General features: G+C 32.0%; 1 protein-coding gene across 1 annotated transcript in view; it reads right to left on the bottom strand.

The window, feature by feature from the left end:
* LOC107436597 (ankyrin repeat and sterile alpha motif domain-containing protein 1B) overlaps positions 1-18429 on the bottom strand; it is a 79095-nt gene that overhangs the window by 32096 nt on the left and 28570 nt on the right. Inside the window, exons 2-6 of the mRNA XM_043042693.2 lie at positions 17434-17514; positions 15049-15205; positions 9510-9584; positions 1355-1430; positions 1128-1229 (exon numbers count right to left, since the gene is read on the bottom strand). Of these exons, the coding sequence (XP_042898627.1) occupies positions 1128-1229; positions 1355-1430; positions 9510-9584; positions 15049-15205; positions 17434-17514 (491 nt within the window). The remainder of the gene's footprint in view (positions 1-1127; positions 1230-1354; positions 1431-9509; positions 9585-15048; positions 15206-17433; positions 17515-18429) is intronic.

The following is an 18429-nucleotide window of genomic DNA, read 5'->3' as shown; positions in this document are numbered from 1 at the left end:
CCATTTATTATTAGATTGGATTTGACTGTTTTCTTTACCTTTATCACCACACTATTGAGGAACGTTTAGAATTTATGTCTTCTTTCTCTGTAGAAGTAGGAGCTATGGTAGCTCAGGGGATAGAGCACTAGCCTCTCAATGAGGTGACCTGCATCCGAATTCAGCAATGGTTGAACCACAGTGCTGGCATAACATATCCTTAGTGATAGACGGTTCATGGGTTAGAGTACCTTCGAAAACAGTCTAATCACGAGAGGTTTTCGTGATTTTTCTCTTCTTGTAACGCAAACGCGGGTTAGTTCCATGAAAAAGTCCTCCGAGGAGGCAAATTTCTCCCAATACTTGATCCAAGAGTTTCCTTGTATTCTAGATAGGATTCGAAACCACAAAGCTTCGGATCAGAACATTGGTTGCCGTAAACTAAAAATTGGGTCGGCTGTTCAACGACGGTTACAAAATAAGATATAAAATTGGAAAGTAGATTGTGGTTGAAAAAAAATGGTGAATGGTATAAAAAATTATTGTCGAAAACGTGTTAATTATATACATAATGCTAGTCACAATTAAATATTTAAAAACGAATTTGAGAATTAACCCATATAAATAAACCAAACTTAAACAAACTCATTAAAACTGGTCATAAAATTATCAACCAATTAGCGATAATTCTTATTTTGCCCCTTGCTATAGTTAATCATGGTCATCTACACAGTGTCATTGTCATCTACACAATAAAATCTATTAAACATCTTTTTTCTTTCATGCGTCAAATAAATAAGTTTTGTTAATTTTAGCTGTATTTTTGTAGATTGATCCGATAATAATTCGATAAACTTTCAAAAAGTTTTTTTAAATATTTTTTGCTTTTGTTTACTTTTTTTACTTATTTACTTACGTACTTTCTTAGTGTCAACATCTTTGATAAGTATTTAATAAAAGGTTAATGATTAGAGAACACCCCGTAATAATCATCCTTCGTAGTGCTCTACATCCTTTGAACGGAATTGGAAATTGTGTATAAAACAGATTTTGAAGTAGAATAACAGGTGAGGCCTAACAATGTATTTTAAAAATCATCCTTAAACTTTAAAAGAAGAAATGAGGAAATGTAATAAAACTTTACTCACCTCTTATTATTCTAGATATTTGCTTGGAAATGGCAGTGTTTAAATCTTCTAAAAGATCGAACACAGTCCTTTTCATATTATTCTCTAAATTTACATCAATACCTAGAAGAAAACAAAACACATTGCTTGAATTTATAGATGTGCATTAAAAAAAAGAATACTAAATCACGTCATTGTGCATATCTATTGTTAAAGATACTTGAAAGGAAGATGATATTCCTACTTACCATAATCTAATAACAATTTAACAACCTCTACTTTTCCATACAAAGCTGCCTCGTGAAGAGCACTACCACTTTCAGCCTAAAAGTAAAGGATAATTATTTATTTAGCAATTTTCCAAAATTGTGAATTTTAAAAAAAAATAATAAAAAAGGTAGACAGCCGCGCGATAGAAAAATCAACGTATGCGAAAAAAAAATTCAAAATTGAGATTTTTATATTTTTGGCATTTTTTTGTGATAAGCTAATTATTGCAAAAAAAATTTTCAAAATTAAATTTTGTTTTATCAGCGTTCTATTTTAGAGTTTATAGCATTAGCAATAGAAAGAAAACAGTTGCCAAGCCATTTTTCTCCAAATCTACAGCACGTTATTTTCTCAATTGCAGGACAGTATACATGACTTGCTTTTTTATGCTTTATGAAAATTATAAATATAAATTTATCTTTCTACATTAAAGTAATCTGTAATAGTTATTGCATAAAAAATTTCTTTATTTTATAATAACAAAATACCAAAACTTTTAGTGTTCATCTCCGTAGCCTTATATTTTCAACACAACCCAGAAGACAAGTAATTTCTGGATCAAGCATTGGAACAAACTAAAGTAGGGTATTGGACTTTTTGATGAAACCAACTCCCATTTGTGTTACATGGTAAGGAAAACCACGAAAACTTCCCATGGTTATCCCGACGGTAAAGGGATTCTAAGCCATGCTCCGTCTACCATTGACGATGTTTTATGCCAGCATTGTGGTCGATGTGATCCGAGAGCAGAAATCGTATCAACCAGTTGCCGATGGGATTCGAACCTGGGTCAACTCATTAGGAGGCAAACGCTATATGCCCAGGGGATAGAGCAGCTCAAAAAGTCAAGTACTTTGCTTCATTTTTTAACTGGCATTTAAAGGTCGATCCAATTCTGAATTTATGGCTATATGGTGAGGACAAAAGCGAGAAGGGGAGTTCAACAACAAAAAAATTGTAACATTATATTATAATCTACAAAATTATAATAATCTTCAATAGTAACATCAGATTCCATATGAAACCTGATAAAATATACGATGTCCAATGTGTATTTTGAGCATTACGTCAAAATTGAATGTATTGAAATTAAATGTATTCTTTTTGAGGATCTATCATAATGATGGCGACGAATGCTAAAATTAGTTTGATTGTGAGAAACAGAAAGCACAACTTAGTCCATGAGCTTCATCATAGAGCCGTTGCTTTTAATCCCCATTCACAACAATTGACCTCAATAATGATCAGCCTGAATATTCTTTTTCTTATATAAACATAAGTTTGTGACCATTGCTTTTGACAAAGATTTTAAACATTTATAAATGAAGGGTAAGCATTATGGAATATTTTGTACACTTAATTTATTTCCATTATTATACGAGGGTTGCTATTTATATTTCTGGCCTTGGCAACAGTAAGTGTTGCTAGGCGACCGCAGACGATTTTAATCGAAAGTTTGATATTTTTAAACATAAATTCAGCAGACGATTTACCATTATAGCTTCATTTGTGTTGTTGANCGTACCTTGAGCGCTTCCCAAACAGACGTCTGCCAAGTCATGTTTTGTTTGGACGATTGCACCGCAGATTATGTGAATCAGGTGCTTTCGTAGCACGTAGCCACATCGGTCGAGAACGTGCTACACGCACACCTGTCGTAGAGGAAACCGTGCTACAGGATATGCCATCAACCCGCAGAGAAGGCGAACGTGTCTTGGGTGTAGCTCGTTCCACCATAATGCGCATACTGCACGATGACATGCAACACCCTTACCACTTCCAAAAAGTACAGGCATTGTGCGCTGACGATTATCCCAAACGCATTGCATTCTCACGCTGGTATTTGCAACAGCGGGTCGCACAGCCAGATTTTCCATCATGGATTTTGTTTTCTGATGAATCCTGCTTTACACGGGATGGTGTTGTGAACCTGCACAACATGCACGTATGGGCGTATGAAAACCCAAGATGTACACGTGCCCATGCACATCAACAACGTTTCAGCGTAAACGTTTGGGCAGGTATTATCGGTGACATGTGATTGGCCCTTACCTTCTACCGGAACGCCTCGACGGAAATACCTATCGCATTTTTCAGAAAGAGTTTTGCCGGATCTGATGGGTGACATTCCAGCCGCTACACGCCGAAACATCTGGTTTCAGCATGATGGAGCGCCTGCCCACTTTAGCTACGCTGTTCGAGAATGCCTCGATAGGATTTATTCTAATCGCTGGATCGGTAGAGGCGGACCAGTCCCATGGCCGCCGCGATCCCCCGACCTGACTCCCCTGGATTTCTACCTGTGGGGACACATGAAGTTCATAGTGTACGAGACACCTGTAGCATCGGACATGGATCTTATCGCCAGGATCGCTGAAGCGGTAGCACGTGTCCGTGACACTCCTGGCCAATTAGAACGGGTTCGTGAATCCATGCGCCGACGCTGTGAAACGTGCATTGTGGCGAATGGAAGGAATTTTGAGCATTTGCTGTGATGTAANTAAATTTCTCTGAGGAGAACTTTTCGGGTCAAGAATAAATTAGGTTGCATTTATAATTGTTTACAGGTGAGAGCGAAAACTTTACAAATAAAACTCTCAAACTACCTATATCATGATATGACAGACCAGCATGTTAAGTTTGTAAACGACCTTTTGGGACACCCTGTATACTTCATAGATGCACAAAATCGTGGCGACACGGCGTCATTATTGCAGAACATTACATAGTTCCTGCAGAAAGATTTTTTATTCGGGAAGCAAAGAAGTTTGGGTTTTTTTATCTGCAGAATTTTTCAAAATATTTTTTTTCCTACAGAACTTCCCCCCCCCCTTTCTGCAGAACTATATTCAAAAAATGCCTTTCTCTCATATCGGAGGTGGAAAATCACTCGTGAATTTTTTTCTTTTCTTTTGAAAATAAAAAAATTCCGCAATGATTTGCTTTAGCTAGAATTTCAGATTCATATTATAAAAAGTAATTTCCAGATAGCAAAAATTTAAAACAGGTTAACTATACAAATATCGCTTAGAACAGATCGCCAATAATATTAGAATATGTATTCTTTTATATTTAGATTTCTAAAAAAATCTTACATTCATAATTAAAAAAATATATACATATACTGTTCTGTTCTTTACATGAAAGCTTTTTTTTTCTTTGTAAATAGAAAGCGCTTTTGTTACTTTAAATTAGTAACATATATATATTTGCTATTATTAAAAATGTCTCTCAGAAAGGTAATAGTAGTAGATAAAATTGTCGCAGAAAGCTCTAAAAAATTCTGCCACAGGGGCACTGGAGTGCTACTGAATTAGAGAGAGACAATGTTTTACACATTGTGTAGCGCTGCGGCTTTTTCACGGGCATGTGAGAGCACCGTGGGAACTAACACTATCTTCTGTTAATCATAGGGTGGTTCTTGAGATCTGAGCTGACTATATACAATACACCGGAGCTATTTTAAATCAAGCTAGATCAAGACTAGTTGTCTCATCATCAATAACGTTGCAGTGTTCTGTTACTCCAATGAGCATATTGAATTGACAAAATGAAGGTTGCCGTACGATGGCGATAGGAATTTTTGTTTTTCAGATAACGTGAGCGTCACTATGCTGTCATGTCCACTTGATGGAAGATGTCATGTTTTAATGTTTAAGCTGTGCTTAATTAAATATTTTTCAGTCGTCTGCTCTATCAAGATGGTACTATATATATATGACTATTCAGATTTGCTCAACATTTACCGTAAGTACTCTGTCACCGTAAAAGATCGGTTATGGGCCATGAACCAGCAAACCTTTGGTCTAGAAGATGGAATTAGTCTAGTTACGAGTAAAAAGTGGAATTAAAAGTTCAAATTTTGCCAATTCTACGGATGGAGCAGTTATAGCCTTTCCAAAGCTCTAAAATTTTAACTAAGCAAGCTGGAAAATTAACATGAAAATTCTGCTCATGGAAAAAGGATGATAGGAATTTATTATTAGTAAAAAAATTTTTTTTGACAATACAGCAGCTAAGTTGTTGAGCTTTAGTTTATTTGCGTCGCACTAGAGCTGTAAAATGGGCTATTGGCCACAGTCTGAAAAATACCCCTAAGGATGATCCGAACATATGCCAGCGCAATTTTGATCATTTGCTGCTCTGCAGAAGGGATGCCCCCCCCCCCCGCTTTGGTAGCACCACGACCTGTGCGAGAAGTCGATAACTTTAAGATAGAACAGTTTAACGAGGACTGATGCCGAGGACCTTTGCAGGCTGATCAAAGAAGTCACCCACTTGCATACTGACCACAATCAGTGATTCTTGACTTCGGCGTTTTACTGATAACCGCGCCTTTACGATCAGTCCACTGCGCGACTACAGCAGCTAAGAAAAACAAATATGTCTATCTACTTGGAAAAGTCTTCTACTTTCAACTTTTTGCTATTCTTTACGACAATCTACATGGGAATCGAAAGATAATATCAATCCCTAAATGCTGATACTGAAGACAGCAAGACAGCTTGGTAAACTCTGATATCAAATTTCGTCAAGAGCTCTTATGGCCAGTTTTATGGATGATTTTTTGAACATAAGATTTTCATCTGACGAAAAAAGGATCCGAATACATCAAAAGAATTACGAAGAAGAATAAGCAGATTGAAGATGTTGGTTTCAAAATGCCTTCAAAACTATAAAATATACTATGCTTTCAACTGATAAAATATTTGCCATCTGAATGCGATAATTTGTTAAGAAACTCTTTATAGAGTCAAAGATACATTCCACTGCAATAGATTCTATTATAAAGCAATTAATCACTAAATTTGGAAGGATAGAGTTGAAGTAAAAAGACGAAAACGGAATTTCGTTTGTAAATGACGCTTACACGTTAAAAGTTCAAAAAAATGTGAAAGTAGAAGACACAGAAGGAAAAAAATTAGGTGAAACAGCTTGAGCCCTAGAAGGAAACTGGAAGTTTCAAATCCTCGTCGTTCCGTAGTTTGCAAGGTTTTTTTTTTTAAAAAAAAAACAGCTAACAGCAGATAGCTTTTTTCTCACCGTGCATGCATTCTTGGTATGCTTTTGAAACTATTGACTTTTAAAATCAAAGTTCTTCGACACTTTCGGAAATCAAAACTGCCCATGTATTGAGCAAATACTGTTAGTCCGCAATCGAAGGTCTCTAATTGAGAAGTTGCACCCACAGTGGCTATTGAAACAACTGAATAACAGCTACATTACTAACTGTATATAAAGTTTTACCACAGCGCTTTCACGTGTTCATAAATTCGGCGTAACGCTACACAATTTGCAAAGCATTATCTATTCCTCATTCATTGGCATTTCAGTGTAAAGCGAATAGTTTTTACTGAAGGAAACACGATAGGTATGTTAATCTCAATTCCCTATGAGTGTTTTTCATACTGTGCGCCAAATTATAAAAAAAGAAAAATTTGAAAGCTTAATTGAGAGTTCTTCTCATAAAAGTTCCTGTTTGGATAAAACACCAACTAGTTTAATAGACAACTGATTAAATTAACAGGTAGGGTATTATATTAGCATATGTTGTAGTTGTAGTTCATTTACGTAACGCTAGAGCTGCACAATGGGCTATTGGCGATGGTCGAGAAACATCCCTGAGGTTGATCCGAAGACATGCCATCACAATTTTGATCCTCTGCAGAGGGGATAGCACTCCCGCTTCGGTAGCCCGACGATCAGCATGCAAAGTCGAGCACTTTAAGGTAGAACAGTTTAACGAGGTCCAATACCGCACACCCTTGGTCCCTACGCAGTCCAAGTGGTCACCCACCTGCACTATGACCGCATTCAGTGATACTTGGCTTCGGTGATCCTCAGGGAACCGTGTCTTAACGATCAGTCCACTGCGGGAGACTATATAAATATATGAAATTAGCTTATTAGAGAGGTGAAAAGCATTACATTACCACTAGTGAGGTACAGGGTTGAATAATGTATAATTGCGTATTTAAATTTTAATTTTCTCTCAGGTTACAGCATTTAACCAACTATTTGAGATAACCAAAAAATAGTATTACTAACCACTTTCGCATACAAAAAGGAACGGCATCCAATGTTTCAATATCTTTTATAAGGCTGTTCTTCGAAGACGTAGGGGAGAGGGGGGCACATGTGAACAAATTTTGTTATTTCTTCATTTTTCAAAAAATATCATTAATTTTTCATAGTTAAGAAGTCCATGCGTTTAAATAGTCTTTTCTTTGTCTTATGGAATTTTTTGAGATTTTTCAGTAAAATATTTCTTTACTTTATAATTGTTTAGAAAAATGACTTCAATTGTTCACATGTGCCCCTATTGGGGGCACATGTGAACATGCCTGGGACACACATGAACAAGATTAAAAACACAAAGCAATCATCATATTCCAAAGAAAAAAAATCTTTAATATAACAGATATAGATACGCATTATACTGAGGGGATTGTAGCTTACTATGTGAATTTAAATTGTACAACAGTACTGTCAATAAGAAAATAATTTTTCAGCTGTACAATAATTTTTCCGTTATTGGGTTTTTCGCAACTTCATGTTCCACGGGAGTTGTAATGGGCCTTTTTCTTTCTTCTGTAATACTCTTTCACGCTTTTTTTTCATTTTTTCTATCTTTTCATTTGTAGCTTTAGCAATTCTATTTCTCAGTTTGTATCAGCTAATATGCGTGATCAATCATTCAATAAAAAAAAAAAATTTTAAGGAAAAATTAATGAATTAATTATGGAAAATTAAATAATAATAATTTTAAATGCACACAAATTTTTTAAACTTATAATATCATGAGGATAATAATCTTAATACTATGTAGGGGTACTTGTGAACTGTTCACATCTGCCCCAGATGTTTTGTTCACAAGTGCCCCATCATCCTTCTTAAACCTAACTTGAAAAATAAAGAACTTTTAATTGAGTAAAAAAAAAGAATAATTGTCATAAACTTACCTGAATGTTCATATAATGATCTGCAATAGTTAATTTTAGTTTATTAGTTGATTTATATTATGCTTTCACTTGGAGAAGCGAGCGATTATAATATATGCAACACCAGCTGATACAAAGAAATTGTCAGAATAGACCAACAAAATGTCTCATTGTTCTGAAAGTTTCTCAGAGAGGTAGGACTAGTACTGCCATCAATTGAAAATTTTTCGAGATTTTTCATTTCAAATCATATTGGTAAAACATACCATGTTCACATGTGCCCCCCTCTCCCCTACATGAATCATACTCAGGGATGTTTCCCAGACAGTTGCCAATAGCCTTTGTGCAGCTTTAGTGCGACAAAAAATAAACTACTACTACTTCGAAGGTGTACAAAATGAAGCTTTTTAGTGAATAATTAGATTTTTTTTTAAATTGTTGAGAAATAGTAACAGTTAACTATGACTATTAGGTTGAGTTTTGTTCATCTTTACCCCGATTCTTCGCTGATTATGAAGGACGCAAGAAAAGTCGCAGTTATTGTGAATATCTGTGATCAAATTTTTTAATAATCGGGGAGTTGCTCCACCATTTGAACTCATAAAAACGTGCAAAAGACAATTGTTTATTTATTTTAACACTAGGTTGGGTAAAGTTATTAGAAGTTATTGGGTTGCTAGAAGCTTTTTAAATGCATTTTAACAGCTTTTTCATTTGCAAAAAATGTACAAATAATAATACTTAAATTAATATCTTCTTTCCAAGTGAAGTAAATTTCTTTATTGTTAATATTTACCAATAACTTGTTATACAACTGTAAATAACATAATAAATATTAAAAATTAATTAAACAAATTTCTTTACACGTTAGTTATTCTTTCACAATGCAGTAATTTTGACTGCTTTTGGGCAAGATAGGTACATACTAACTTTTTAGTGTAAATTGTTTTCATTTAGATGGGAAAATTCCAATAAAATTTTTAATAACTGTTTTTTATTTCTAAAAATATTTAACGCATTTCTCCCACTTCAAGTACGGATAATTCTTTTCAACAAAACAGCATAAATAGTTCAAAATTAAAGCTTCGTCCGCGCAAGTCCGAGACACGCAAACCGTGGCTTATTTTTTTTAAGATCACCCAAAAAAAAAAAAGTATTATAAATGTTATAATTTTTAAATAAGAACTTTTACCTTGAGCAGAAGAGACACAACCTCGGTGTGGCCATACTGAGCAGCGGAATGCAGAGGCGTTTCCCGGTCGTGATTCTGAAACAAAATTAAGAATAAATAAAAATGTTCTATTATCCTTTTTTTTTCTTTTTTTTTGAAGTGAGACTCTTTTTTTTTATACAGTCATCTTCTACAAGAAAATTAAAAACAGAAAATAATGTGGGTAAGGAATTATGTTTAGAAATATATTCAATTGAAATATTCACTCGCGAAAATATTTCTACTTAGTAACGTCCTTTTATACTTGACTATTTAATATATACATATATATTTATATACGCATTATAAAATATATATATATTTATTTATTTATTCTGATTTGAAAGTAGATAAAATGATTCAAAATTAGACTAACTAATTTAAGAATGAAATATAAAAGATGATTATTCTATAACTTTAAATATAAAAATGAAATCTTCCAGAAAATCCGGCAATTATGTCATTTAAGTAATAATAAATAAATAATTTAATTCGTCTGCTTGCCAACTCAAAAATTACCTACGACATCTTACATTGTTCGCTTTGTGTTTTGAATATATCCTAGTATTTGGCATCATAAATGAGTGTAGAAACTACTTTGAAACAGTAATAATCACCGTTAAAAAACTTCTTTTTTTTAAAAAATGACCATCACAAAAATGATATATTTCCGTGATAGGATCTCTATCCTGTATTATCATTTTTTCAAACCTGATAGTTGCCAAAAGTTGAAGGAAAATATTTAAGCTACTAAATATAAAGATCGTAAAAACACAGTAACTTTGAATAATTGGCCATACAGGTTTTTATTATTGCTTTCATTATTACTATTTATTCTATTAGTACCCAAAAAGCAAAATACTTTTCAATCAAAGAGCTTTATAGCCATTTTGCTACGCTAAAAGTACAGTGGCATATCAAAAATAAAAGTAAAATAAAACTCTTTAGAATTATTTTTTTTTACGAAACTATAATTTAATTGGTGGATTTTTTTTCGTGATATTTAACATTAACTTAAAAAATTGAAAAAGTGTGTTAGGTACATTATAACTTAGTGAAAAATGCTGTTGTCAAACCTCCTTAATTTGTAAATGCCGAAGGGATTTTAAGCACCATCTTGAAATCACTTGTAATTGAAATTAGCTCTTATCATTTAAAATCAGTGGTGTAGAGTTAATTAAAATTTTGAAAAGGTCGGAAAAATTTGCTCTACTCTGATTCAGGTTTCTTAAAAGTTAGGTCCTATAGGTTAAAAAAAAAAGGGATTTGTTGATCTTCTGAAAATTATTTAGAAAAATATTTACAATATAGTAAATAAAAAATATTATTCAAATGAATGTTGCTACAATGATTTAAGTTTTAACAAATTCAATTTATCGGATTTGAACGTTTTTGATATGTTTGAACAATATATATATTTGATATATATTTTGTTCCTATTTATTATTGTTTTACATTTGATAGAACAACTGAAAAACCATATATGCGTGATTCTTTTTAAACATGACAATTCAGACCACAAAATTTCTTCAAATTTAAAGTTTTCAAAATAATCTAAAAACTTTTTTGTATAATTATTTAGTTACACTTATTAATATCTTACAGACAGCAGTGTAGTTTATTGACATTTGGTCGAGAGACAAAAATAGAAATTCACCAAATCTTGAATGCCAGGAAAATGACATATTACCTTAGAAGTTTAAAAAACAGTCATTTTAAGTTAATAGTAAGTAACTCAACTTAAGCCTTTATGTTAGATGGACCATTAATTGCTTAAATTAATTCTTTTTATACACTGTAGAAAGAATCAAAAAATATTTTGTTCCTGATATGTACAGAATAAAATTGTGTATAATAATCAATCATTAAATAAATAAATAACTTTGATTACATCCAACCATATTACAATCATACATAAACTTGGTATTAGGTTAATATTTGCTTTTCCTTCTTCAGTATTAGCAGTTAAAAAAAATTTCTGGTAATACTTCAATGTCCTGGAATTCATAAGACAATGACAAATTCATAAGAAAATGACAGCCAGGATAATGACAAATTCGCCATTTTATAGTATATAACTTTAATTTAATATTTTGGCCCAAGACGCTTACATTCTGCAGAAAACAACAGGATTTCTTAAAATAATTCAGATAATTCTATGTAGTTTATGTTATTAATGATTTCAAGAAATCAGGAAAATGACAACACAAAAACCTACTCATCTTGAAAAATTTTTTGAAATAGATTTTGAACCAGAAAATTGGTTCTTTATTTATGCAACAAGACATATTCATATAGGAGGGTATATAATCAATCCATTTACATAAGATATTGATGGCTGGCTCTACTATTTTGGTTACAAACCACTAAATAAAAGAAGCCAGGAAAATGACAGATTTTCTTGGGACAAACAAATTATTGACATAAAAAATTATTTTAAACGAAGTTTTTGTAAATAATACCCTCTGTGTGTATTCTAGAAATGCTTACACCGGTTGAGATAAAAAAAATTTAGATATTATTAAATTTATGGGAAGTTTTGAAGCTAGTTATTATTGGAAACATTGTATGGGACATGCCAAAAATGTGAAATTGTGAAGTTCAATTAAATTTTTTAGCACTACAAAACAGTCAATGCTAGTGCAAAGTCATTTTAAAATGCTAACAGCAATGAAATTTATTAATTTTCTTTTTAAAAAAAAGTTCTTTTAGTATTATAGTATTAGATCTTGGAGCAAGGGACAGTGAATGGTCATATTTCGTGAGAATCACCCATATATCGAGAAAAAAAAGTTCTTCCTTCTTTCAACCCCCTACCTTGCACAATAAATTAAAAATTAAACTAACTTTGGGAGTGAGAAAAAACTTTACAGATCGATATTGAGCCCAAATCACAATTTTTTAAACAATTTCCAGCTTTTTCTACTTATTTCTTAGAAGAGCTTTTTTTGTGACACGGGAATTATTTATTAAGAAAATTAAAATTTGTAAAATTGTAATTTAAAAAAAAAATTTTTTTTTTTCATTTTTGGAAAACAATCTTTTGTTCTATTTCAAAACTGTGAAGGGAAATAAATGTTATTGATATTAAGAAAGATAGTGTTTTTTCATAAACAGGAAAAATTGGTCAACTTAACGCGAAGAGAATCTATCTGATTTTCGGCTAAAAGAAGAATATGCATCTCACCAGATGAATCAACATTTAGAAGGATTTTTATGACTAGGCTAACTAATAATCAATCAACGGCCAAGGGGAAAACTCAATTCAGACGATTCGGGGAAAACTCAATTCAGACGATTCGATTATCTAAATAAGAACTTACTTGTACTGAATTTTATTTTATTTATTTATTTCTTATAACCATCGTTGAACAGCCGACCCAATTTTGAACTTACAACTACCTATGTTAAACTCCGTAACCTTGTAGTTTTGAACCCAATCCAGAAGATGAGGCAACTCCTGGATCAAGTATAGGGAAAAATTTACCTTCGTGGAGGACTCGTTGATTAATATAACCCGCATTTACGGTACGGGGAAAGAAAAACTATTTAAAACATGTCATGGCTTAAAGGTCTCATGGTTAATCATGGGTTAAAGTCCCCTTGCCTGCCATGATTCGTCTACCACTGAGGATATTTTACGTCAGCATTGTGGTCGGTGCGAGCCGGACGCGAGGAAAACCTTTGTTAAGAACAAAGCAAGATAAAAGAGAATCCTCGAGAAGGCCAGGGCCCATCGCGGGCTGTCGCGCCAATGAAGATGATGATGAATATCCCTAAACTCTCTGAATTTTAATCTGAAGCATTATTTTGCGTGAGGTATATATCATTGTAACTGAATGATGTTATATGCATAAATTTGAACCGATTTCGATGCGTTATAGAACAAGCATGGTAAGAAAATTGGATGGATGCATACAGCTTGCTCTAGTTTTAAGAGAAACTAAAGCTTCCAATCATTCAATTAAATCAATCAATCAATCAGGAGGCATTCTGGCGCTTTAAACGCTGAACAGTTAAATTTTACTAGAAACTGACGTTTGAAATGTTGGTTATTTTTTTATTATCATTAAAAATCTCATATTAATTTTTTTTAACAAAAGTAATTTCAAAATTGGTTTTTTTTTTTTTAAATTTAAAAGAAATAATTGTTTTTTTTTCTTCGTTTTTTATACTACTATCAATAAGTTGATTATTTGTTTTCTTGAGTTTTTAAAATCAATTTACTGATATCTAAAAAAAAAAAAAAACTATGATAAATAACAAGAATCTTTTCTTTCTAACTTTCGTGAATATTAAGCTAATTGATACGGGTATAAATTATTCCATGAATTCATTATGATTGGTCAACTAACGAAAAAAACTCCTAAACCGTGTAAATTTTTATTATTTAATAATAGACTATTGCAAAACTGTTTTCAATGTTAAAAAAAGTACAATATTTTAATATTTTAAGGCGTTAAAAAATTTTGAGAAAATCAAATTTTTGAAAATGCCGCAACAAAAATGCCGTAAATGCCTTTAGGAAGTGCCATAAATGTTTAACAGTTTCAGTATGGCAGCAAATTCAACCGCGATTTTCAACAAAAATTTTTGAGAAAATCATATTTTTAAAGAATTTAAAATGCTTTAACATAAAGGAAATGCCATAAGTATTTAACAGTTTCATTATGGTAGTAAATTCAACAGCTTTTTTGAAGCATTTAATATCATAATAAAACAGAAAACAATGAAACGATATCAAATACTGCAAGTAAAAAAAAAATTTATACATCATTCTCACATAAGCATTGGTGAACTATTACAGCAACCTCAAAACGGTAAGTAAAACAGATAAAATAACAGGAAAGCTGTTTTATACGCTACAGCATTAAAGAAAAAATGAAATATTTTTGAAAGATATAAAAGCTTCAAGAAATGAATCACAATAAAAATGTAGTTATCTAACAAAAATAAAGAAAAATGGCATAGAAGCGTGAGAAACGCCAGCTTTATCTCCACATCTCAAAAACCCTAGCGTGCCAAACGGAAGAAACAGTCTTTATCTCATTTCTTAATCACTTTCACTAAAAGAGTCTCAAGCACAGTTACAGTTATCCTCTAGTTAATTGTGAATTACGGTGCTTTTTTGCTACACGGATGAAAGAACTCGGACTCCAGGCCATAAGATAATTATTTTATGGGCGAAGATAATTTCCCTCTCGTAGCGAAGATACTAAAAGAAAAAAAATTTAAGCAAATAAAAAAAACACAAGAATGTAAACCTTGAATAATCATTTCTGACCTTCAAGTAACGCCTCAGTGCACATCAGCGGAGAAAGCTAACAGATAGGAAAAATAATAATAACAAAACAGAAACATTCTTTACAACTCAATCAATAACCTTTCACCTTTATTTCTCAAAACGCTGGTACTTTCTCTCAAATAGAGATGTAATCAGTTTCGTGTTCGTTCGTAATTGATGAATAAGAAATAATATATTGAACTAATGTCGAGGAGATAGGTTTGAGTACACACTTACTGCTAGATTTACGTTAGGGACCGATGGTCCTTGCTCCAGTAACAATCGAACGATGTCGATGTTTCCAGTCCAGGCCGCCAGATGGAGTGGTGTTGATCCCTTGTGATCGACAACATTGGTGGAGGCCTCGTATTGCAGCAACAACGAAACGATCTCCCTATTTAGAATATTTGAAAGTTTAGAATGTATGAAAGAAATAAAAATGATAATAAAAGAAAATGAATTTTTTTAATGAATTTTTTTAGAAATAATTTTAAAAAAATACACGTAAGAGAAGACGCGAAGCCTAGTAAGTGATTAATCATGCAGCTGTTTAAAAAAAAATTGAAAAATTTCAATAAATATCATTAGAGTTTGAGTTTTTCCCCCCTTAATCTCAATCTATTTTAATGTCGATAATTTGAGTTTAAAACCGAATGCAGAAAATAAAACATTTATCTTTTATTCGTTAATATTTATAAAAAATTTATTTGTATTTTGCGTTATTAAATTGTGCAAATACTAGAAAACAATGATGTGAGTTAATATTTCAGCTATGAATAGTACCAAAATACCCAGAAAATATTGTTTTTCAGATTATTAAATAAGCTGGATTAGTATGAATAATAAAAAAAACGAATATATTTAATAAAAAATAACTTACACTCAATAAATAAAAACAAATTTAGAAAATTTTAAAAATAATATAAAACAAAGACTACTAATTTGTTTATTGCTAACAATCAAAAAGAGTAATGATATCGTGAGGAGATTTAGCAGCTCATTACAGCCTTTTTCATTTCCAAAAAGTAGAAATTGAATAAAATATCAAACATAGTAATGTAAATTTAATTATTTTTTTTTATAAAATTAATTAGTAATTATTTATGCCTCCTCAAAAAACAAAATGAAATTAAAACTATACAAAACTTTCAAAGACAGAATAATAGTGTTATAAATATATGTAGGGTCAGTTTAGGTTAGATGGCTATAGAAGAGAAATGCCAGTTCAAATATCTCCGATATCTTTAAATAAATTGCAGTAAATGTAGTTTCGCAAGAAGCAGTTTAACATGTTTATCAATTTCGATAAGGCTCATCTTTGGCAATTATCTAATCTTTTCATGACAGCAGAAAAGTATGTAAAATCCTATTGTTCATTTTAATTAGGGGTCAAATATTTTAGTGAATTAATTATTCTGTTGTTTTTCAGTACGTGAGTTACATATATATACATATTTTCATCCAGCTCGACTTTTAAAGCAAATATATAGTTAAATCTTTGTCCATAAGTAAAAAGTAGAGAAATAATATAGTGGTGTGACAATATAAATTCAGTTGCCATTTTCTCATGAACTTTAGAAGCGTTGGCTAATTTTCATTAATACATATTGTCATATAAAGTGATCGGAGGTTGAAAGGTTCTTAAAAAAAATTAAAAAAATGCATTTTAGCTAATTATTCTTCAGCACCACGTTTTAAATCTCCAAATAAGTATATTTAGTTACGAAATCTTTGGGGTCGCTAATAATTTTCGTTTGATTTGGTTTGGTTACGTAATTTTAAGATGAAAGCTAATAGAAAGAAATCTATAGCTTTTTTATTGCAATATTGAAACCACTTTAGTAAATTTCTGAGCACCGTGCGATTACATTTCGATTCTACAGACCTAACATATTATCTCACAGAACCCTATAACCTACATAATAGAATCTTACATATTATACGGTTCTACACCCTCGGAATTTGATGAATTCAGCACCACTCCAAATATATTTAGCTACGAAATCTTTGGGTTCATTAGTAGTTTTCGTTTGATTTGGTTTGGTTTCGTTATTTTAAGATGAAAGCTAATAGAAAGAAATCTATGGCTTTTTAATTACAACATAGAAACCACTTTAGATATTTTTGAGGAACGTGCGAACCTTGCATTTTACATTTCGATTCTACAGACCTAACATATTATCTCACACAACCCTATAACCTACATAATAGAATCTTACATATTATCCGATTCTACAACCTCAGAATTTGATCAGTTTGTAAGCTGTAAAGAAGAACACAGTACAACTACTCATCTTAACTCAGAAGACAAGGGAACTGAGTTTTAAGTATCTTAACATACTCGTCTTCATTGAAAACTCTAAATTAAACTTGTTCTTGTTCTGTGGGTTGGGAAAAAGTTTTACTTTGATTAAACTGCGAAAAGAAAATCATTTCTATATATTTATGAAGAAAGAAAAAATAACACAAAATTTTAAACAAAGGCATTTTGTTTTGAACATATCTACAGTTAATTAAAATTGAGAGCTCCGTGGCGTATTTTTATGAACAATAACTGTTTCCTCCCGATTACATATTTTTCTTATATTGTAAGCAAATGATAGTAATTTAAATAATAATTACTTGTGGCCATTCAGAGCAGCGTGATGAAGTGACGTGTAACCACTTTGATCTTGAGCATTTGCTCCTGGGCCTCTTCTTAAACTGAAATATAAAGAAGAACATGTCAATCAAACGAGATACATAACATCTCTTATAGATAATAAGCAATTATGATTAATACCCGGGCAAACTAACTTTATAACTGATATATTATTTGATTGGTACTAAATATAAATCCGAAAATCCCAAAAATCGATAGTTTTTTTTTCTCCTTTTTACCAATTTTTATTAGAATTTCCAATGTTTCTTTCTGATATCAATTTAAAATATCATCGTTTATGTAAAATAACGAAAGAAAGAAACCCTCGGAAATTATAGTCCTACAAAAGATTGAAAACTATAACCCTCTGAAGGTCACGTGCATTAAAAGTCACATCCCAAGCTGTATTGTAATACCAGTTTCCCAATATGTTACTACATAGTAGAATCGTATATAACCACCACCTAAAAGAAGATATTGAGAAAAAAGAAGCATTGGCACGGATACCATAATCGAGAAACTCGCTCTTTTACAGCCCGAACGCTGGAAAAAAAATTTCCCCACTGCGCAGTTTAGTAGTCTGGACGTTGTGACATCATTCTTATTTTTCTCCACTGCGCAGTTCATGTTCGTTACGTCGAACTATTACGTCGAGCGATTCATGCGGAGGCCTCTCTTCTAGGAAATGTTGATATAGCGGGGATGCATTGTCTCATATATACCATTGACTTGTCTGCCCGAGACATATATATCTCAGACAATAAGAGTCGGATTAAAAATTAAAAAAATACTTGTGCTCAACATTTAATAATATATTTCAAATCGTGTCAAAATTAATGCAATAGTTGACTAATTTCGGGGTGAAAAAAAATGAATAAATAAACTTTAAATTTTGAATAGGGTACTTGTAATTATGGCTGGAATTCAAAGTCTGCAACCAAGTTTATAAATATTTCTCGCAATTATTCTTCAGGAAA

Source organism: Parasteatoda tepidariorum, chromosome 2 (genome assembly GCF_043381705.1).
Source record: "Parasteatoda tepidariorum isolate YZ-2023 chromosome 2, CAS_Ptep_4.0, whole genome shotgun sequence".
In the NCBI taxonomy this organism is placed as follows: Eukaryota; Metazoa; Arthropoda; class Arachnida; order Araneae; family Theridiidae; genus Parasteatoda; species Parasteatoda tepidariorum.
The sequence above is the reverse complement of the archived record's forward strand: the minus strand, read 5'-3'. Positions and strand labels throughout refer to the sequence as shown.